General features: G+C 44.2%; 1 protein-coding gene across 1 annotated transcript; it reads left to right on the top strand.

Annotated features, from left to right (window-relative positions):
- The first annotated feature begins 13,741 nt into the window (after positions 1–13,741).
- Positions 13,742–21,648, top strand: LOC122928407 (olfactory receptor 6B1-like). Its single transcript, XM_044281206.1, has 2 exons — positions 13,742–14,655; positions 21,564–21,648. Exons 1-2 carry the CDS (start codon positions 13,742–13,744, stop codon positions 21,646–21,648), a joined length of 999 nt encoding a protein of 332 aa, XP_044137141.1.
- Positions 21,649–23,533: the final 1,885 nt, after the last annotated feature.

The raw sequence follows: 23,533 nt of genomic DNA, 5'->3' as shown, positions 1-23,533 counted from the left end.
ACAGGGTGCCTGGCCCCCTCCAACCAATGGCGCCATTCCTCGAAAGCCAACTTGATGGCCAACAACTCTCTATCTCCCACATCATAGTTTCTCTCTGCCGGGGAGAGTTTTTTAGAGAAAAAGGCACAGGGTCGCCACTTGGCAGGAGAAGGGCCCTGGGACAAAACCGCACCCACACCCACCTCGGAAGCATCCACCTCAACGATAAAAGGTAAGGAAACATCGGGATGCACCAAGACGGGAGCAGACGCAAAACTCTCTTTAATCTTAGAAAAAGCTGCAAGCGCCTCCTCCGACCAAGAGGAAAAATCCGCCCCCTTTTTTGTCATGTCAGTGAGGGGTTTGACAACAGAGGAATAATTCAAAATGAACTTTCTGTAATAGTTCGCAAAACCCAGAAAGCGCATCAATGCCTTCTGATTCTCAGGAAGCTCCCACTCCAGCACAGCACGGACCTTCTCCGGATCCATGCGAAAACCAGAAGCAGAGAGGAGAAAACCCAGAAATTGAATCTCCGATACCATAAAAACACATTTCTCCAGCTTGGCGTACAATTTATTCTCTCGCAGAATCCGCAGAACCTGAAAAAGATGATCCTGATGGGTCTGAACATCAGGGGAAAAAATCTAAATATCATCAAGATACACCAATACAAATTTCCCCATTAAATGGTAGAAAATACTGTTAACAAAATGCTGAAAGACGGCCGGAGCATTCATCAGGCCGAAAGGCATAACGAGATTCTCAAAATGCCCGTTAGGGGTATTAAAGGCCGTTTTCCATTCATCCCCCTCTCTGACCCTGACCAGGTTGTACGCGCCTCTCAAATCCAATTTGGAAAAAACCTTGGCCCCAACAATTTGGTTGAAGAGGTCCGGGATCAGAGGAAGGGGATAGGGATCGCGAATCGTGATACGGTTCAGCTCCCTAAAATCTAGGCAAGGTCTCAGAGAGCCATCTTTCTTTTTAACAAAAAAAAAAACAGCGGCAACAGGTGATTTTGAGGGACGAATATGCCCCTTATCGAGACTCTCAGAGATATAAGTTCGCATTGCGATTCTTTCCGGTTGTGAGAGGTTGTAGAGGCGTGCTTTTGGCAGCTTGGCGCCGGGAATGAGGTTAATGGGACAGTCAAACTCCCGGTGAGGAGGTAGCTCCTGAACACCGCTCTCGGAAAACACGTCCGAGAAATCAGAGAGAAATGATGGCACCGTTTTAGTAGACACCTCTGCAAAAATCGCTGTGAGACAATTCTCTCTACAAAACTCACTCCACTCATTTATTTGCCTTCCTTGCCAATCAATAGTGGGGTTATGTCTAGTGAGCCAGGGTAACCCCAAAACTAGAGGAGAAGGCAATCCGTTAAGGACAAAACAAGATATATCCTCCACATGAGTGTCACCTACCGCTAACCGGATATTGTGAACAATGCCCTTCAGGGATCTCTGTGAGAGTGGAGCAGAGTCAATAGCAAAAACAGGTATATCCTTTTCTAATGTGCAAACCTGAAAACCATGCATGGCTACAAATTGAGTATCAATAAGATTGACGGCCGCTCCACTATCGACAAAAATTTCACAAGAAATGACTTTGCTCCCTAGCGCTACCCTGGCAGAAAGGAGAAAACGGGAACTGCAGGTCAGAGGAAAAGCATCAATTCCTACATCAACTTTGCCCAAAGTAGCAGATGAAGCAGAGTTTGATGATTTACCTTTTGAGGTTTTTCTCTTATTATAACTCTTAGTACAGTTCAAGAATTTCCTAGACGGACAAACATTTGCCAAATGACCTATGCCCCCACAACAAAAACACACCATTCTCTGAGGACTAAATCCTCTTTTATCAGGGGCAAGTCGACCTAGCTGCATGGGCTCCTCCACAGAGGGAACCGAGAGAGGATGAGGCCCCTGCACACTGAATGAGTCCGCACCACTGCCCCTAGACTGAAAATGACTGGACAGAGAGGTCTCGTTTCTTTCTCTTAGACGCCTGTCAAGGCGTACCGCCAATGACATGGCAGACTCTAAGGACGTTGGTCTCTCATGGAAAGCAAACGCATCTTTCAATCTCTCTGAGAGACCATGAGAGAACTGACTCCGGAGTGCAGCATCATTCCAACCTGAATCAGCTGCCCATCTCCGAAATTCAGAACAATAAAGCTCCGCAGACAGTTTGTTCTGGCATAAAAAACGTAAGTTAGATTCGGCCAGAGCAACACGATCCGGGTCATCATATATCTGCCCCAGGGCCACAAAAAATCTTTCCACGGATCGAAGGGAGGGATCCCCCGATGGCAACGAAAAAGCCCAAGTCTGAGCATTACCCCTGAGCAGGGAGATGACAATCCTCACCCTCTGTTCCTCATTACCAGAGGAATGGGGACACAAGCAAAAATGGAGTTTGCATGCCTCTCTGAAACGAACAAAATTCTCACTGCCCCCGGAGAACGTTTCCGGAAGTGAGACCTTTGGCTCGCAACAGACTCCATGGGCCGGAGCAGAGCCCAATGCTTGAAGCTGAGTCATAGATTGACGGAGATCCGCTACCTCCAAAGAAAGACCCTGCATGCGGTCAACCAGGTCAGAAAGCGGATCCATGTCAAAAAAGGACGGTTTGGCGGATTATAATGTCACGGCTGTAAGTGAGCAACACACAGTAAATAGCAACTGACCGGACCCAAACTAGGGAGGATAAAGGGTGACCCCTGTCAGACCCTAAAAGCTCTCCCTAAGCTGCTATGCACATGTCCAGGATCCATATGGTGGATCGAGACATGCCCGCGTACCTCAGGCTGATGACCACTGAAACCCCTACAATAGTGGAAGGGGCACGGCCACCGGTGCCCTGCTCAGTATATGGACGGAACCGGGGTCGCCTCGGATCCAGTCAGCAAAGAAACAGAAACACACAATGTCTGAACACTTATCTGACGGAGCTGCGGCTGCAGTGAAAACAGATCCAAAGTCAGCAGACAATATCCGAAGTACTTGCTTCAGCAGAACACAGATCCAGTGAAAAGATATCACACAGGTGAAGCTACTCAAGCGAGAGATACAGCTCAAATGAAAAGTATAATCCGCACCTCTACAAAGGAGGAGGGGTGATTTAAAGGCAGCGAAATCAAACACAGGAGAGACAGCTGGGAGGAAGGAAACCGAAAGTAAAGACCTCATCACAGGGGCGGAGAAACAGGGCAGAGGGAACTCCTCCAAGCTCTAGTAGTGACATCATCACAGGGGTGGAGAAACAGAGCTGTGAGAACGTCTCAAAGCTCTGGTAGTGACACCGGGACTGCCAGGCAGCAGGGGGCAGACCCCCCTCCCTCCCCAGTTTCAATTTCATTGGTGGCCAGTGTGCGGCCCCCCCAGACCCCCCTCCCTCTATTGTATTTATAACATTGGTGGCCAGTGTGCGCCCCCCTCCCTCCCTCTATTGTATTTATAACATTGGTGGCCAGTGTGCGGCCCTCCCGGCCCCCCCCTCCCTCCCTCTATTGTATTTATAACATTGGTGGCCAGTGTGCGGGCCCCCCCCGGCTACCCTCCCTCCCTCTATTGTATTTATAACATTGGTGGCACAGTGTGCGGCCTCCCCTCTCCCCCCCGATCATTGGTGGCAGTGGAGTTCCGATCGGAGTCCCAGTTTAATCGCTACTGCAGTCCTGGTTGCCATGGTTACTTAGCAATATTAGAAGCATCATACTTACCTGCTGGCTGCTGCGCTGTCTGTGACCGGCCGGGAGCTCCTCCTACTGGTAAGTGACAGGTCTGTGCGGCGCATTGCTTAATGATCTGTCACTTACCAGTAGGAGGAGCTCCCGGCCGGTCACAGACAGCGCAGCAGCCAGCAGGTAAGTATGATGCTTCTAATATATTAACCATGGCAACCAGGACTGCAGTAGTGTCCTGGTTGCCATGGTTACCGAACGGAGCCCCAGTGATTAAACTGGGACTCCGATCGGAACTCTTCACTGCCACCAATGATCGGGGGGGAGGGGAGGCCGCACACTGGGCCACCAATGTTATAAATTATTCATTATAATAATTAAAATGATTCATTCACTGGACAGAAAACATCAGGTGATTATGTGGCTGGAGGTATATTAGACGGTCAATAGATATCAATTTTACTGCAGGCCAGTGGACTATAGGCCCCAAAAATTATTCATTCACCGTACAGAAAAGAACAATTGATAATGTAGCTGGAGGTATATTAGGCGGTCACTGCATACAAATTTTACTGTTGGCCAGTTAGATTATAGACCCCAAAGATTATGCATTCACCGTACATAAAAGATCAAGTAATTATGTGGCTAGAGGTAGATTAGACGGTCAATGGATATCAATTTTATTGCAGGCCAGTGGACTACAGGCCCCAAAAATTATTTATTCACTGTACAGAAAAGAACAATTGATAATGTGGCTGGAGGTACATTAGGTGTTCACCGTATAATAATTTTACTGTTGGCATTTCTAACACATTTGGATTTCAAACTACTTCTCACGCATTAGGTCCCCTAAAATGCCAGGGCAGTATAACTACCCCACAAGTGACCCCATTTTGGAAAGAAGAAACCCCAAGATATTTTGTGATGGGCATAGTAAGTTCATGGAAGTTTTTATTTTTTGTCACAAGTTAGTGGAATATGAGACTTTGTAAGAAAAAAAATGAAAAATAGAAAAATCATCATTTTCCGCTAACTTGTGACAAAAAATAAAAAGTTTTATGAACTCACTATGCCCATCAGTGAATACCTTAGGGTGTCTACTTTCCGAAATGGGTTCATTTGTGGGGTGTTTGTGTAACATCCCAGAGTATGTCACTAAAATTCTGTTCCCCTGCTACATGATGTTAAGTATATATGTGTTATCATCCTGTGTAACGTGACATTACATTTTCCATTATCCGAATTTCCTATGACTGTTTTATGTAAATTGCTGTAATTCTCCATGTTCACCAGTAGGTGGTGGCAATGTATAGGCAGTCTATAGAACAGTTTAGTATATCTAGACCTGAATAGTCCATTCCAGTCTAGGCTCCCCTGTATGAACAGAAGTGTGACGTTCCCATGTCCTGTATCATAAGGAGGAGCAGGAAGTCTAGTGAGTGTACCAGCCACCCCTGTTGGGGTAGGTTGTGTTGATAGGAGCTCCCAGAACAAGGGATCCCAACCCTGGATCCAACCTCTGCTGAGGTTAAGGATCCATCTTCCCGGCCTGAGTCTTCTACCTCAGCTGGTCGACCAGAGAAGCAGCCATCTCCAGCATCCAGGAAGAAGCATACCCTGTGAGCCAAGCTGTGAGTACATTTCCCAAGTCCAGGAGAAGCCAAATTCCTCCTCAGCTAGTCAGGCCCATACCAAGCAGAATACAGACAGAGCAGAAGACTAATACCTGCCAGATCTATAGGCGTATGTACCAGAAGCAGAATAGATATAAATTCCTGCCACATATTGCCAAAACCTGCTGGGACCCAAGACTATTGCTGTTAACTTGTACGGATTTAAAGATGCCATTCAGTAAAGACGAGTTGGACTATATCTCTTGTCTGGATCTTAATTATTCCATCAAAACTCCTATTAACAACACTCAATTTGTTGCATGTGAGCCAGGATACAGGAGTCCAGCCGTACCAAGGTAGGATACACCGTTGACACTGCATAGAGACATTATTCCCCCTCTGGCATTCCTCACCTGGTATGTGAGCTCTACCATCTTAAAGGGCCTTGCTACAGTACCTGCGCAAGCTGCAACTGGCGTCACAAACTTATACACATATAAACTGACCCACTGCATAGCAACCTCACTGACCCAGTGCACTGCTCATTGCATTTGTACTGTCTGGCCATTGTAGAACCTCAGGAAACATGACAGGTGCTCAGAAAGTCAGAGCTGCTTAAAAATGCGGAAATTCACATTTTTGCACCATAGTTTGTAAACGCTATAACTTTTGCGCAAACCAATAAATATACACTTATTGCATTTTTTTTATCAAAGACATGTAGAACAATAAATTTAGAGAAAAAATTATATAGAAATGTAATTACAACTAAAAGTGAAAAATTTCATTTTTTTGCAAAAATTTCGGTAAATTTCGATTAATAACAAAAAACGAAAAAATGTCAGCAGCAATGAAATACCACCAAATTCATTTGGGTGGTAAGTTGTATGACCGAGCAATAAACGGTGAAAGTAGTGTAGTGCAGAATTGTAAAAAGTGGTCTGGTCATTAAGGGGGTTTAAGCTAGGGGAGCTGAGCTGGTTAAGCGCCATGGAATTTCTCTTCACTGGAACAAAAGGGACTGGGAACATTTCATACTTGTACTGGTAATGGCTTTGTTTGGTAGCATCTGGCTCCATTGTATATGTACTCATCTCATCTTCCATTAAATAGTGCTAAGTGCCATTATTTGGTATAATGTGTGAGAGGTCAAATTTCCAAAAGGATCTTCTTTAACATTTTAGGAAAAACTGAAAGTCATGGTAAAATCATGTTAAAAACACTGTTGACATATGGCTTCCATTTATCCCTTTGTGGGTAAAAAATTAACTTGTGGCCTTCATTGTGAGAGTATTAGGGGGTACCCAGTCATCAGACATTGGTGGCATATCCTAGCCATAGGCTATCAACGTTCATTGGACTTTCTTCTTGAAAACACATAAATCAATTTCTGTCTTATGGTTCAACTTAATTTTAATAATTAAAAAATGTACAATAATCTTTTGGCAACTTTGCTGTTAATGTGAAACAATATTCCATGTGTCTGCTTGTGGTAACCATAGAAAACCTTTTCCCTAGCTAAAACTAATGATTATAAAAGTAATAACTTCACGTCTAACTTGGTCATCATGTGTTTAGTGTGCTGCTATATAACTGATGCCTAATGATACACGACAGCACCATTCCAGAAAGATTTCTACAATGAGAAATTTCTGTATTACTCTCCTCCTAATATGCCTTTTCCTTCCTGCAGCTACTCATCTCTGCATTTACTACTTTATAAACAGCCTGGGTAAGGGTAAGCTGCACAATAAACAATCAGGTCTCGTTTGAATTATAATTTAGTTGTAAACTAGTGTGTTTGTGCTGTCTTCACAAATGATGCACTAAATAGAAATGACATAGATAGATAGCGTAAATACATGGATTGATAAAGATAAAATTAGATGGATAATAGATCCTGTAGATGCGTTGAGAGAGATAGATAGAGCATGTCTTTATTCACCCATATAGCAACGTTTCAATCCTCTAAGGCCTCATGCACACGACCGTGGTGTGTTTTGCAGTCCGCAAATCGCGGATCCGCAAAACACGGATGGCGTCCGTGCGCGTTACGCAATTTGCGGAACTGCACGGACAGCCTTTAATATAAATGCCTATTCTTGTCCGCAAAGCGCGGACAAGAATAGGACATGTTATTTTTTATTTTTTTTGCGGGGCCATGGAACAGAGCAACGGATGCAGACATAAAGTGCTGTCCGCATCTTTTGCGTCCCCATTGAAGTGAATGGGTCCGCATCCGAGCCGCCGTTTTGGCGGCTCGGATGCTGAACAAAACAACGGCCGTGTGTGAGGCCTAAAACTGGGATTGTTCTCAAGCTTGAAAACAATCACAGTAAGAGGACTGAAACGTCACTATATGGAAGAATAAAGGACGCCATGCTTTTTTCAATTACTTTGAATGTGCTGCAGATACTTTTTTCTATTTTTATCATGTAGATGTTTGTCACATCCAGATTGCTGGCACTCCGTGCACTTTAAATACTGATTGTGCCAGCCTGATTCTTGCAGATAGATAGATAGTAGAGATACATGTATTGATATAGATACAATTAGATGGATAATAGATACTGTAGATGCATTGAGATAGATAGATAGATAGATAAATCTATCTAGATAGATAGTTTAAAGAGGACTTTTCATGGGTCCAGACATTATAAACTAAGTATCAAGATATGTAGGGCATAGTGCAGGGATCTAACTGCAGTTTCTATTTTTTCTGGGCACCGCTCCATTCACCCCCTGTGCCCCCCACTTTTCACTTTTCCCGCCTGGTATGCTAATGAATAGCACCGGTACAGGGAGGAGGAGACTGCCCTGTTTCTCAATGGGCGTCTTCTTCTCCCTGGCTGTGAGCTGTCCAATCATAGCAGAGAGGGTCACAGCCAGGGAGAAGGTGAGTTTTTTTCTGAGAAACAGGGCAGACTCCTCCTCCCTGTACAGATACCAGGCAGGAGAATACGGGGGCCAGAAAAAATAGTAAGTGCAGTTAGATCCCTGCACTATGCCCTACATATCCTGATACTTAGCTTCTAATGTCTGGACCCATGAAAGGTCCTCTTTAACATAGACAAACATACGGTTTTAGTTGGCCAGACAGCCCCTTTAACTCACTGACACATAACAGCAAGGTTATCATTAAAAGGTCTTATCAAAACAAGTAGGAAAGACAAAGTCTGAAGCTGAAGAAAAAAGGCTAAATCTCCACATGCTAAATGGCTTGTAGTGAAACTATGGAACTGGTCTGGACAGAAATAGTGCAAAGAATTGTACTTCTCTGAAACAACAAAATGTAAATTTTTACTGAAATGTATCCAATTTTACTTTCAGTGATGGAGTATGTTACCCTTGTGAGAGTTTATCTTTATCTCTTGTTTGGGTGCGGCCGTCAGGGCCGGCTCCAGGTTCATGTGGGCCCTTGGGCGATAAATCCCAGTGGGCCCCCATGAGGCATTTTTTTACATTGACATGTCCCCCTGTGGCTCCCACACGGTATAATGACCCCCAGTGGCCCCTATACAGTATAATGACTACTAGTGGCCCTTCACACAGTATAATGACTACTAGTGGCCCTTCACACAGTATAATGAACCCCCAATTCCCCCCCCACTGTATAATGACCACCTGTGGCCCTGCATTCAGAATAATAACCCCCAGTCGCCCCATTCAGAATAATGACCCCCAGTAGCCCCCACACTGGGGGAATACTGTATGGAGGGGGCTCTGGGGGTCATTATACTGAATGGAGGGTCATTGGTGATCATTATACTAAATGGGGGACACTGGGGGTCATTATACTATGTAAAGGGCCCTCACAGTATAATGACCCCACAGTGACCCTCCATTCAGAATAATGACCCCCAGTCGCCCCCACACTGGGGGTTATACTGTATGGAGGGGGCACGAAGGGTTATTATATTCAATGGGGGCTCTGGTGGTCATTATGCTAAATAGAGGGTCAATGGGGATCATTATACTAAATTGGGGGCACTGGGAGTCATTATACTGTGTAAGGGGCCCTCACAGTGTGATGAATGACCCCCCAGTGGCCCCCTCACATACCTATCATTGCAGGGGAGCCGGCAGTCCTGTCATTCACTAACCGCAGCTCCCTGCGCTCCTTCTCTCCGGCGGCCCGCTGCAGCAGTGAGCCAGGCCTGGAGGAGAGAAGGAGATGTGCAGTGATGTAGCTAGAACTGACTGGGCCCCACAGCAAATTTTAGTACGCCCCCCTCCCCCCCAATGTGTGTTCACATCACGTTTTTCCTATCGGTTTGATGTGTACAAATGTGCAGCACTCCACGTTTTTGTATCCAGCAGAGTCAAGTAAAAAATGCATACATTAACGTATATGTTTTTTTACCATGGAACTGTACGGTGAACGGACGCCACTGTACGGCATCAGTCTGAGGCATCTGTTAACGCATACATTTTTGGTATACATTAAATGGATGGCACAAATGGGATGTGAACCCAGCCCTAGTGTCAGAATAAGCACCAGTACACAGCGGAGCAGCGTGGCGGAGAGGGGAGGCCGCCAGGTACTGACAGAGCGCTAACTGGTCCTGGTGGTCAGGGATTAGGACTGTGTTTCCCAAGGATCATTTTCTACTGGGAAATAAAGGGCACAGTATAATACACTAGAATCTATATAATATAAAGATATTATCCCTACCCCAAAATAATAATACAATTAGGGGGTCATTTATTATATAGAAATACGTCTATATTAGGCGTATTTCTGACACAGATTGTGGCGCACAGGACCTTAGCACCGCAATCTGTATCTTTTCCCGCTCATGCCAGGTCTAAAAAAAGTGGTGTGGGCATGGAAGGGGACACAGTTATGGCCATGCAGTTATTGGATACCACCGCCATATAGTGATAACACCGCCATACAATGATAAAACCACCATACAGTGACCGGATAAAAGGGTATAAGAGGGCACAGTACAGGGAATGACTATGGGCACTGCACAGGGTGTGGTAAGAGGGCACAATGCAGGGTATAAAGGGGGTACAGTACGGGGTGGGGGGCACAGTCACATGACCCTGTGACGTTAGAAGGTCCTTATGGTGAATGCTGTTCAGATGCCACCATAATGAGAGGCAGAGGAGTGAGACAGGGGCCCTGGGTGGACAGGAGGGGTGGACACAGCAAGTAGGTGGAAGGGGCTCTGAGGGGGATTCATACAAGAAGTAGGGGCAGGAGGTCTGTGCAGGGCAGCAATAGGAGATAGGAGGGTGAAACAGGAGCTCTGGATACATGAGGGAGGGAAGGATATGTGTGGGGGGGGGGCAGATGTGGGGGGGGGGCAGGTATCATGGAGGCAAACTGCTTAATGAAACAGTAACACTACTAAATAGAATGAAGCATCAGCAGATCGAAGAGTCCCCCCCTTTCTTTCTGTCCCACAGACAAGAGACAGTCACAGTGCAGACTCACTCACAGTCTTCACACGTCTCTGCTCCAGCTCCAGCCCTCCGGTCTCTCTCCTCAGGCAGCATGTGTCCTGTGTAGAGGGGGCGTGTCCTGTGTAGAGGGGGCGTGTCCTGAGTCTCTGCAGCTCAGAGGGCCCACCAAAGGGGTACTGCGTAAGTGAAATGACAGCAGTGAGAGCTCCCATCTGTATTGATGGAAGTGCTCATAGCAGCTCAGTGGGCCCCCCCAGGAGCATTGGGCCCCGGCACTTGCCCGGGGATGCCGGGTTATGACGCCGGCCCTGGCGGCCGTGCACCCGGCAACCGCTGTATACCCTTCTTTTTGTTTGTATTCTAATGCATCACAGTTTCAACCCTCATTTATTTTAAATTTTGAGAATAAATGTTAACTTTTAAACATATCAGCTAGAGATGAGTGAATCGAAGTTGATGAAGTGGAATTCAATCCGAATTTATGGAAATATTCGATTTGCACCGAATCCGAATTTCCTCCCGCTTCGTGGTAATGAATCACATTTTTTCCTAAAATGGCTGCTGCACATGTTAGGACATGGAGCAAAGAACCTGGGAACGAGGGATCATCCACAATGCCATGCATGCAGCCAATCAGCAGCCAGCCCTTTCATGTCACAGCCCTATAAATGGCTTCAGCCATTTTGGATTCTGCCATTTTCCAGTGTGCTTAGTGCAGGGAGAGACGTTAGCAGGCGCTAGGGACAGTGCTAGGAAAGACTTTTTTTGTGCTTAAAAATGGATTTACAAGTTCAGGGAAATATTATTCAAGGTGTAGGTAAAGGATAGGGAGGCATCATCTACACTATAAAAGAAGAACAGGGTGCAATATGAGAGTGTACAGCCTGGGTAATAGGAGTGATTCTATTACATCTTGCTAAACTAATTGGGGATCCAATTTGCTATTATACTGCTGCTTTTGGGTTTGCAATACACGATACCTCTGTAATTTCAGCAAACCTTGTTTATTATTGGGGTGCAAGTGCTGTGTTGCAGGGTGTATTTATAGGAAATATACGTATGCCATAAGTGTAAAAAAGGACGTCTTATTTGCCATTCTGCAGTGCAGTTACATTGTACTACACACTTTTTTGGGGATGTTTTAATAGTCTAAAAAGTATGTATTATTTGCCATTCTGCGGTGCAGTTATATTGTACTACAGCTTTTTTGGGGTGTATAAGTGTAAAAACAAAAGTATGTCTTTTTCGCCGTTCTGCGGTGCAGTTACTTTGTACTACAGCCTTTTTTGGGGTGTATAAGTGTAAAAAAAAGTACATCTTATTTGCCGTTCTGCCGTGCAGTTACTTTGTACTACAGCCTTTTTTGGGGTGTATAAGTGTAAAAAAAACATATGGCTTATTTGCCGTTCTGCTGTGCAGTTATTTTGTACTACAGCCTTTTTTTGGGTGTATAAGTGTAAAAAAGGACATCTTATTTGCCGTTCTGCGGTGCAGTTACATTGTTCTACAGCTTTTTTTGGGGGTGTATAAGTGTAAAAAAATTTACTTCTTATTTGCCATTCTGCGGTGCAGTTACTTTGTACTACAGCCTTTTTTGGGGTGTATAAGTATAAAAAAAAGTACAAATTATTTACCATTCTACGGTGCAGTTACTTTGTGGTACAGCTTTTTTGGGGTGTATAAGTGTAAAAATAAAAGTATGTCTTTTTCGCCGTTCTGCGGTGCAGTTACTTTGTACTACAGCCTTTTTTGGGGTGTATAAGTGTAAAAAAAACATATGGCTTATTTGGCGTTCTGCTGTGCAGTTATTTTGTACTACAGCCTTTTTTTGGGTGTATAAGTATAAAAAAAGTACGACTTATTTACCATTCTACGGTGCAGTTACTTTGTGGTACAGCCTTTTTTGGGGTGTATAAGTATAAAAAAAGTACATCTTATTTGCCGTTCTGCAATGCAATGACATTGTACTGCACACTTTTTTTGGGGTGTTTTAAAAATATAAAAAGTTAATTATTATTTGCCATTCTGCAGTGCAGTTACATTATTGCAGTCATCCAACGGCACAGAAGCTGAACGAGCTCCTGGCCAAGTTGCTGGTGCTGCAGTCCCCCCTTTCCAAATGGTGGACTCTGCACCTTTTAAAGAACTGATGGCTTGTGCCAGGTGGAGAGTCCCAAGCCGTCATTTCTTTGCCAAAATGGCAGTACCAGCCCTGCACACATATATAGAACAGAAGGTGGGCCAGTCCTTGAGCCTGTCGGTGTCTGCCAAAGTGCAAGGCAGAGCCGAAGTGTGGAGCTAGAATTACGGTAAAGGACAATATATGTCCTTTAGAGCCCACTGAGTAAATATGATTCCTGCCCAGCCACACCAGCAACTTGGCTAGGTGACCCTGCTTCCGCCTCCCCATTCTCACGCCGTTGGTCCTGCGACAATATCCACCTCTGCCTCCTCATACTACACCGTGCCCTCAGCCTCTACTGCAGGGACAATTCACAGTGCTCCACCAGCATACGACATGTCATGCAGGGCATGGCGGTGTCACGCTGTTCTGCACCTAGTTCACCTGGGCGAACAAAGTCACACAGAGGAGGAACTGCTCCGCGTGCTTCTTCAAGAAATCAAAACACCAGAAACAAAGTGCAAATACAAATACTGGCTAAAGTAACATTGAAAAAACTGTAAAGTTACCCATAGTGTATCTCCGACCAGGATGGCGCCAACCCCTGGTTCAGCTTGAGCCTCCCTTCCCTCAGTACTTTGTGGCCAGAGGCAAAAATTGAAATGGTACCCCCCCATGCCAAATTCTTGACCTAACCCCTTCCCTCCAGCCAGAGGTATAACTTGACCAGCATACACTTTCTATAATACCAGTGTTTTCTTATGTGGCACAAGGGTATTTGGGACCCCTCAGGTTACTGGGACTTAGCTTTTGCTCTAATCAAATGATGCAATGTATGCGCATTATAGTATATACAGCCTGAATTGTAAGATTTTGACACTGTATTTGTACTGTTTTATGTATCATCTGCAGGTATGTTCCATAATGGAAACTCATAATGCTAAGAACATCACTGAATTCATCCTTATCGGCTTCCCGACACGTCCAGAGTTGCAGCATGTTCTTTTTGCAGTGTTCCTAATAATATATATTTTAACTGTCATGGAAAATCTGGTCATTATCATAACTATTAAATGTAATGTAAAACTCCATAAGCCCATGTACTATCTTCTAGCTAGCCTGTCCTTCTTAGAAATCTGGTACGTTACAGTTACTGTCCCCAATCTTCTAAACAACTTCTTGACTGAGAACAATAAGATCTCTTTCTTTGCCTGCATGCTTCAGTTGTATATTTTTATATCATTGGCCTGTACTGAATGTGTGCTTTTAGCAGCTATGGCGTTTGACAGATACATTGCTATATGTTTCCCTCTACTCTATCCAGTCATCATGAACAACACCTTCTGTTTGCAGTTGACCATTGGCACCTGGGTACTGGGATTCTCCACTGCCCTGATTAAAGCTATTTTTATTTTTAGGTTGAATTTTTGTGGCCCGAATGTCATCAACCACTTTTTTTGTGATATTTCTCCAGTGCTAAACTTAGCTTGCACAGACATGTCTTTTACAGAGTTGGTTGATTTCATCCTTGCTATGGTAATTATTATGATTCCTCTTGTAATGATAATCATAACCTACATATGCATTCTCTGGGCAGTAGTCACAATACCAAATAACATGGGGCGTCAAAAGGCCTTTTCTACCTGTGCATCCCACTTAACTGTTGTTATTATATTTTATACAGCAACACTGTTCATATACGCCAGGCCTAAAAGGGCTAGCCCATATAATAGGAATAAACTGGTCACTCTTTTGTATTCTATTTTGACGCCATTTCTGAACCCAATCATTTATTGCCTAAGAAATGAAGAAGTGAAACAGACAATAAAGAAATCATTTGTGACATTATGTAGCATAGTCCTAGGGTGGTTGGCATACTCTCCAGCCAGCTGAAACATGCTTTTACTATTGGAAAATTGTTTTATTAGCATACTGCACTATACATTTAAATCACAGCATAGTTATGGTATATTTATGTTTACTGTATAGTTACGGTATGCTTGTTGTATAGTGATTGTATGTTTACGGTCATTATATAATTAATATTCACATTCTGTCAAGCTACACAATTCATGACGTGATAAAACATCCTGAAAATACAGTTCACAGTGAATAAAAATCAGGTTCTGACCATTTCAGGAAACATTCAAATCGTTTTATGTCTTTCCATGTTTAAGTTCACCTTTGCAACATGACATCTAATATTTGGTATAATAAAATACCAGGGCTGTAAAACGGCAAAACTAAACTTTATAGTTTATATCGAACTTTGCAACCATTTTATTATAATGCATCTAAAATGAAATAGAAGCAACTATGCACAAAGTCTAAAAAGGTTGCTATTGTTTTTGTTGGTATTGTGGTTGTTTTATGTCTACAATACATATCTTGTACTGGCCTATACAGTGAGCAACAGAAGTATTTGAACACCCTGTAATTTTGCAAGTTCTCCCACTTAAAAATCATGGAGGGGTCTGAAATTCACATTGTAGGTGCATTCCCACTCTGAGAGACAGAATAAAATAAAAAAAATTCAGGAAATCACATTGTATCATTTTTAAAGAATTTATTTCTCTTGCACTGCTGAACTAAGTATTTGAACACCTGAGAAATTCAGTGTTAATATTTGGTACAGAAGCCTTTATTTACAATTACAGAGGTCAAACATTTCCTGTAGTTCTTGATCAGGTTTGCACACACTGCAACAGGGATTTTGGCCCACTCCTCCACACCGATCTCCTCTAGATCTGTCAGGTTTCGGGGCTATTGCTGAGCAACACGTTGTTTCAGCTCCCTCCAAAGATGTTCTATTGAATGTAGGTTTGGAGACTGGCTAGGCCACTCCAGAACCTTGATATACTTCTTACAGAGCCACTCCTTGGTTATCCTGTCTGTGTGCTTCGGGTCGTTGTCATGTTGGAAGACCCAGCCACGACCCATCTTCAATGCTCTGACTGAGGGAAGGAGGTTGTTGCTCAAATTCTCACAATAAATGTCACCATTCATCCTCTACTTAATACAGTGCAGTCGTCCTGTCCCCTTCGCAGAAAAGCACCCCCAAAGCATGATGTGACCGCCCCCATGCTTCACAGTAGGGATGGTGTTCTTGGAATGCAACTCATCCTTTTCTTTCCTCCGAACACGATGAGTGAAGTTTAGACCAAAAAGTTCTACTTTGGTCTCATCTGACCACATGACTGTCTCCCATGCCTCCTCTGGATCATCCAGATGGTCATTGGCAAACTTCAGACGGGCCTGGACATGTGATGACTTGAGCAGGGGAACCTTCCGTGCATTTGAAACCATGACCGCGTAGTGTTCTACTGACAGTGACCTTTGAAACTGTGGTCCCAGCTCTTTTCATGTCATTGACCAGCTCCTCCCTTGTAGTTCTGGGCTGATTTCTTACCTTTCTTATCATCAGTGATACCCCACAAGGTGAGATCTTGCATGGAGCCCCAGTCCGAGGAAGACTGACAGTTGTCTTTAGCCTCTTCCATTTTCTAACAATTTCTCCAACAGTTGATCTATTTTCACCAAGGTTCTTGGCAATTGCCCCATAGCCCTTTCCAGCCTTGTGGAGGTCCACAATTTTGTCTCTGGTGTCTTTTGACAGCTCTTTGGTCTTGGTCTTGCCCATGGTAGTAGTTGGCGTCTGACTGACTGTGGGGTGGACAGGTGTCTTTAAAGAGCTCAGTCAGGTGCTGCTAAGTTAGATTAATGAGTGGAGTAGAGGTGGACTTTTTAAAGGCACAGTAACAAGTCTCAGGTGTTCAAATACTTTCAGCAGTGCAAGACAAATAAATTATTTAAAAATCATACAATGTGATTTGCTGATTATTTTTTATTTATTCTGTCTCTCAGAGTGGGAATGCACCTACAAAGTGAATTTCAGACCCCTCCATGATTTCTAAGTGGGAGAACTTGCAAAATCACAGGGTGTTCAAATACTTCTGTTCCTCACTGTATGTATTCATGGTAACAGGATTTACATGGGACAAATGTCGGGCTGATTATCGAGAACTGACGTTAGTACAACTACACTTCATTACTTGTCCCCATACAACAGAGGTGATTGCTGCATGTTCTTCATCTCTACTGACAAGGATTGGTTCATTCCTGATAATTGCCTGCTCAGTCATCATGTGCAAATGCTCCTTAACATGTATTGGTTAGGTAGGAAAGAAGTAGGGGACAGATAACTAAACGATCTGTTACTGTAGAACCTCATGGGCCAATATAATAACTGTAGGCACACATTTGTTTACTACTTGCAAAGTTTCTCCATTTTTCATTTTTTAAGCACTTTCATTTTTGATGAAAGAATGAAATTAAAGTCTTCTCTAGTCCGCCCCAGTGAATACACTATGGATCCATTCATCTCCATGGGACTTCCGCAGTCCGTCAAGCACTGTTCTCAGCATTTCTTTTGGCAGTGCCATTGCAAACAGTTGCGTCACTTTATTCACTCTTGGACTCAGGGACCCTATTCTCATAACCATAAAAGGTCCCAGTGGTTAGACCAACATCGGTTGCTTAGCACTTATCCTGTTGATAGATGATAAATGTATATGGTAGGCAACCCCTTCAATGATGGGGTAAGTAACACTCAGCAAAAAAATCCTTGGTTTGTGGGATCCTGCTAATATAGCTAGTACATAAAATCGGACAATTCCTGGACATTTTATGACATTCCATGCACTGTTGCCCTCCATTCATTTCCTTGGGACTGCTAAGAATAGCTGAGCGCTGGTTTGGCTATTTTCATAACCCCATAGAAGTGAATGGAGCGATGGCTGCGCTTGCATGGTGCGTTTCCCACACAAGTATAGGTGTGGGTCTCAGAAGTGGGACCCATGCCGATCAGACATTGGGGGCATATCCTAGTGATATGCCTCCAATGTCCAAGATGAGAATACCCCTTTAAAATAAATTTGCATTTATTACACAGGCGCTATCAGTTTGTATGCCACGAGGGGACTAAGAGTACATTGCAACTCTTATGCATTTTTTGCAAAAAGTTGTGTAACCCTGTGAAGTTACACAGGCTGCATTAGCTGAAATGCCCAGTAGATGGCAGATGGACTCAGTATGCTGTTAATAAAACATTGAGCATTGGTCACATGATTGTGACATCATCGTAGGTCCTGGAAGCTTTCTGGAAGTGACTACATGCTCAGCCAGAGAAAGGACATGTTGTGAGAGACTGCAGCACAGAGATGGAACCTTGCTGAGAGAACCTGCTTCACCCAAGATCACACCTGCTGAGAGAGGGACCCGCTGGCAAAGACAAGCACTGAGTCCAGACGTCTGGTGAATCCAGTGAGAGGAGACTGCTGCTGACTGACCTGGCTAATCGTGTTGTGAGGGTAAGCCAAACCTCTCCCTGTATCACCACAGGGCACCTGTCTCCTCACTCACAGTAAAGACTCTGAGGTCCAGTGACGGACATTACACAGCTCAGGCTGCTTCAGTGACCCTGCCGAGCAGGACTTATAAGGGCCCCAACTCTCCTATGTGCACCAACGGCCACTAGGGCGAAGATAAGGGGGTGGGACACAGGCGTGCTTGTGGGTGGGTGAGGAAAATCCACATTGCATTGTTACCTGTATTACTCTATTGTATTTTATTATGTATGTTGGTTAATTTGCTGCTTACTATATAAAGTCAATTCCAGTTAGGCTGTGTCAGTCTCATTGCACCAAGTATGTTCCCAGTGGGACCCCACATCCCTACCCCGGATGCTCCACTGGGTGGAGGCACTGCCGCAGACATGTACCCCAGCTCCCAGATAGCGGAGGCTCAGGATCCGCCTGTCAGGCATAGTGAGTTAACTAGGTTTAGGGACCCCAAAGACACTAGGGGGCGCCCTCAAAACCCCGTTACAGTTGCAATGAGCTGGGTTACCACCATGTACTGTGCAATGCTAAATGTACCAATGTAAGCCCCCTCCTCACTCCTAAATAGTGTCATAACCCAGATTTTGCGGTTATGGAAAGCTGGGTTAAAACCATGTGGAGCTGTCATAGACTGCAGAATAAAAGTATACTATGTCAAATACATCCCCTGCTCTCTGACATGGTGCAAGATATGGAAAGATTTTCCTTTAAAAGTCCTGTGAAAGCTGGGTTACCACCATGTGTCAGTATCCTGGTACTGTATAGTATACCTGCACACAGGTTGAAGCTCTTTCACAGTGCTCTGAGTGTCCTTTAAAGTGTTTTGGAGATAAGCCCCACCCTGTTTCCAAACTTCCGTTTGGACTGTGAGGTCATGCTTATAACAGCCTGTCTTCAGCCAAAGATGGAGGGCTTGAGAGGAAGGAGACATTGCTCTCGGACAGCTGTAAATAGGCTAAAATGCTTTTGGTAGTAGCTTGCAGGTGTCCAGAAAGTGCTGTAGACATACTTTACTTTGCATGACATACATTTTCCCCCTTGTTTTTCAGGATTTAATGGTCCCAGGAGAGGGATGGTCATACTTCCTCACTAGAGAGAGAGTGTAAGCTGGGAGGAAGAGGGAGGAAGCAAGTCCATGTGTTTCTTCTCCTTAGGCCTCAGGGTCCAGAGACTAATCGATCTCTGTGAAAGTTACTGCTTCTGCTGCAACATCAAAGAGAGAAAGAAAGATGAACTTAGAAAAGATGGCGCACCAAGAGTGACATTATTTTTCACTTTGCCAGCTTCCATACCTCATTTGCTGGGGACAGAATTTTAACTGTGTCCAGATTGTTTTATGTACTACAACCCCTATTTTGCACTTAGTAATATGTTATGTTTATTCTTCCACCTCTGTCCTGGTTTTCTGACTCCTTCTGCACCATATGCTAACCACACTGTGATGTTAACTGTCCATGTAGGTGCAAGGCAGGGCTTGTCCCCTTCACCACCACTGACATTAGAGATCTCGGAGTAGGCAGCAACAGCTGGGACCACTCTCCTTGGGCTGAACTGGGTACTGTTGTCAGACTGCTGGGTGGCAACTGTTGATACCTCCTCTTCCTGATCCGATGCCAAGAATGGCTGCACATCGGTAAGATCTTGTAATAAATGTGAAAATAATTCCTCTAACTCGACCGGAGGGGATATGGTGAGGATGAGGAGGGTGCAGAAGTGGAAGGCTGAGTGAGCCACTCAACCAAGTCTAGTGCGTCCTTTGACGTAATCGCACGCACCTTCTGCAACTTCCCAATTATGCTCCGGCTTGGTGCACCTGCCCGACCCCTACCACCCCTACGGAATGGCCTGCCTCTTCCACTGCCTGTCATTTTCAAAATGACCCTGTGAAAAAAGCCCCTATAGAAGAGCAGTATTTGTGGAAGAAGGTATATCACACCACTGCTTCAATCAGTTCTTTTGGGGGGGCAACTAGTATATAACACCAGTAGAAATTATTTATTCCAATGGCATTTGCACTCCGTGTAACGCAGCTAAACCGCAAACAAATGCTGCACTACCCAACTGCACTATATAGAAAGAATATTTTGGTATATCACACCCATGCTTCAACCAGTTTTTTGGGGGGGCAACTGGTATTTACACCAGTAGAAATTATTTATTTCAATGGCGTTTGTAACTATCTGTAGCTGAGGTAACACAGCTAAACCGCAAACAAATGCTGTACTACAGAAACTGCACTATATAGAAAGTATATTATTGGTATATCACACCCCTGCTTCAATCCATTTTTTGGGGGGGCAACTGGTATATCACACCAGAAGAAATTATTTGTTCCACTGTCGTTTGTCACTATCTGTAGCTGAGGTAACACAACAAAACCGCAAACAAATGCTGCACTACCCAAATGCACTATATAGAAAGTATATAATTGGTATATAATGCCCCTGCTTCAATCATTTTTTTTTTTGGGGGGGGGGGGGGGCAACTGGTATATCACACCAGTGGAAATTATTTGTTCCAATGGCGTTTGTCACTATCTGTAGCTGAGGTAACGCAGCAAACCGCAAACAAATGCTGCACTACCCAAATGCACTATATAGAAAGTATATTATTGGTATAAAACACCCCTTCTTTAATCAGATTTTTGGTGGGGCAACTGGTATTTCACACCAGTATAAATTATTAGTTCCAATAGTGTTTGTCACTCTGTGTAGCTGAGGTAACGCAGCAAAACCGCAAACAAATGCTGCACTACCCAAATGCACTATATAGAAAGCATATTATTGGTATATCACACCCCTGCTTCAATCAGTTTTTTTGTGGGGCAACTGGTATATTACACCAGTAGAAATTATTTATTCCAATAGCGTTTGGCACTTTGTGTAGCTGCAGTATCGCAGCAGAACCGCACACCACTGCTGCACAATACAAATGCACTATATTATACTTTCTATGTTAGAAAGTATATTATAAGTATATCACACCCCTCAGTAAGTCACACCTATCGATAGCACACCTATACTAGTCCTTAAAAGAACTTTTGTGGCCCTATTAGCTAGCGTTTTGTGTCCCTAACAGTCTGTCCCTGCTCCACACAGCAACCTCTCCCTACACTGGCAAAAGACTAATTGTAAAATGGCGGCCAGATCGAGTTTATTTATAAGGTCCATGTGCTGAAACGTCTCAATTGGGTGTCCTGTACCACCTGATGGATGTGTCATGGGTCAAAGTTCTTCACAATGTAAAAGAATATGGCACCGGCGGACATCTCCATATGTTCACCCGTTCGGCTAACCGTGAACGAGCAAAGTTCGCCGCGAAACGACCTACGGGCGGACCGCAAGGCCATCTGTAATCGTCACCATTAGTGATAAAAAGAGACGTTCAGGCCACCTGCACATGTTGCAGAATACGTGCAGTTATTCTGCGTGAATTCCCGTGAAGAAAAACCGTAGTGTATTACAATACCAGCAAAGTGTATTATATTACACTAATTTAATGTACACTTTCAGATTGCTTCCGTGCGGAAATTGACCTGCATTGTGGATTTCTGAATCGGCAGTATGTCAATAATGCTTGCAGTTTTAGCTGTTGATTTCACCCTTTTTAATGGAAGGGTGAGATCTGCAGCAAAACTGCATCTAATCCGCACCAAGATCCTCAATTAGACATTGCAGAATTTGGTGCAGATATGCTATAGAAGCGCACATAAATACACACATAAAACATGATAAATGGTGTGGATTTATGTGCATTGTTTGTAAGGTTTTAATGCAGGCACCCAAAAAATCTGCTGCGTTTTTTTCAGCGTTTAAAAAAAAACAAAAAACACAACAAAACTGAATATATTACATACAGTTTTTGTTGCGGAAAAGCCAGCAGATTTGACCCTCTCCATTGAGAAGGGTGAAATCCGCAAGAGAAATCCACTGTATTTTTTTAATGCAGTGTGCAGATGAAAATTCTGAAATTCTCATTCAATTTGCTGCTACTATACAACGCTGCGGATTCGCTGCATGAAAATCTGCGACAGCAAAGCCACAGCTAGTCAGAAGTGGCATAGCGTGTGTGTGTGGGGGGGGGGGGTTTGCGCCAAACTGCAGGTGGCGCCAGGCAGCAGTAGACAGTAGATTCCTGTCTCCCTGCAGTTCAGCCTCGTAGGCTCCAGGCCACTAGGCCAGAAAGCTATGAGGCAGTAGAAGGGCACAGGCAGAGTAAAGGGTAAACCTGCGACTCACAATATCATGTGACATTCCTAAGTCACGTGGGTCAGAAGCTGGCGCACAGCACAGAGAAGGAGGTCGGGTCTCGAATGGCTGCCCAGGAGTGTCAGCACAGGGAGGGAGAAAGAAACAGCGTCTGTCAGTACAGGAGACTCTGAGGAGGAGGTACATGTGAATACTGTGGATCTGCTGAGGACAGGGGGAACTGTGAATTAAGGGGGTTTCTGTGTAAGATTTGAGGGAGGTGTCTAAGATTGTATGGAGGGAGGCAGTGTAGGATTGTATGGAGGGGGGCAGTGTAGGATTGTATGGAGGGGGGCCGTGGAAGATTGTATGCTGATGAGAGTACCTCACGTGACCTCCTGCGCCCAGTCTTGCGGGATGACGTGATAACGTGGCACAGGAGGGCACAGTGTGACTGCCTGCGCCAGGACGCTGGAACTCAGGCCATAGGCGACGGCAAAGAGAGGATTACAGGTGAGTAATTTTTATTTAATTTTTTTTTTATGTATGTATATGTTAATGCATGCAGTACTGAGGGCACAACGGGAATGGGGGAGAGCATTTTATATACTGCAGAGGGGGAATTATATATATTAATAAACAGGGGGCATTATGTACTAATAAGACAGAGGGGGAACTATATAAACTAATAATACAGAGGGGCCATTATATACAGTACAGACCAAAAGTTTGGACACACCTTCTCATTCAAAGAGTTTTCTTTATTTTCATGACTATGAAAACTGTAGATTCACACTGAAGGCACCTAAAATGGTTTTCACTTCACAGGTGTGCCCTGTCAGGGGGATTTCTTGCCTTAAAAATGGGGTTGGGACCATCAGTTGCATTGTGGAGAAGTCAGGTGGATACACAGCTGATAGTCCTACTGAATAGACAGTTCGAATTTGTATTATGGCAAGAAAAAAGCAGCTAAGTAAAGAAAAACAAGTGGCCATCATTACTTTAAGAAATGAAGGTCAGTCAGTCCGAAAAATTGGGAAAACTTTGAAAGTGTCCCCAAGTGCAGTCACAAAAACCATCAAGTGCTACAAAGAAACTGGATCACATGCGGACCGCCCCAGGAAAGGAAG

The sequence above is a fragment of the Bufo gargarizans genome, chromosome 1, assembly GCF_014858855.1.
Source record: "Bufo gargarizans isolate SCDJY-AF-19 chromosome 1, ASM1485885v1, whole genome shotgun sequence".
Classification (NCBI taxonomy): Eukaryota; Metazoa; Chordata; class Amphibia; order Anura; family Bufonidae; genus Bufo; species Bufo gargarizans.
Note: the sequence above shows the minus strand (reverse complement) of the source record. Positions and strands in the feature narration are given on the sequence as shown.

Bases quoted from the DNA above. Each gene is read 5' to 3' on its own strand.
- LOC122928407 (XM_044281206.1), top strand. From the start codon at position 13,742: ATGGAAACTCATAATGCTAAGAACATCACTGAATTCATCCTTATCGGC. The intron at 14,656-21,563 runs TGTGACATTATG...GACCGCAAGGCC, and splicing joins CAGACAATAAAGAAATCATT to ATCTGTAATCGTCACCATTA.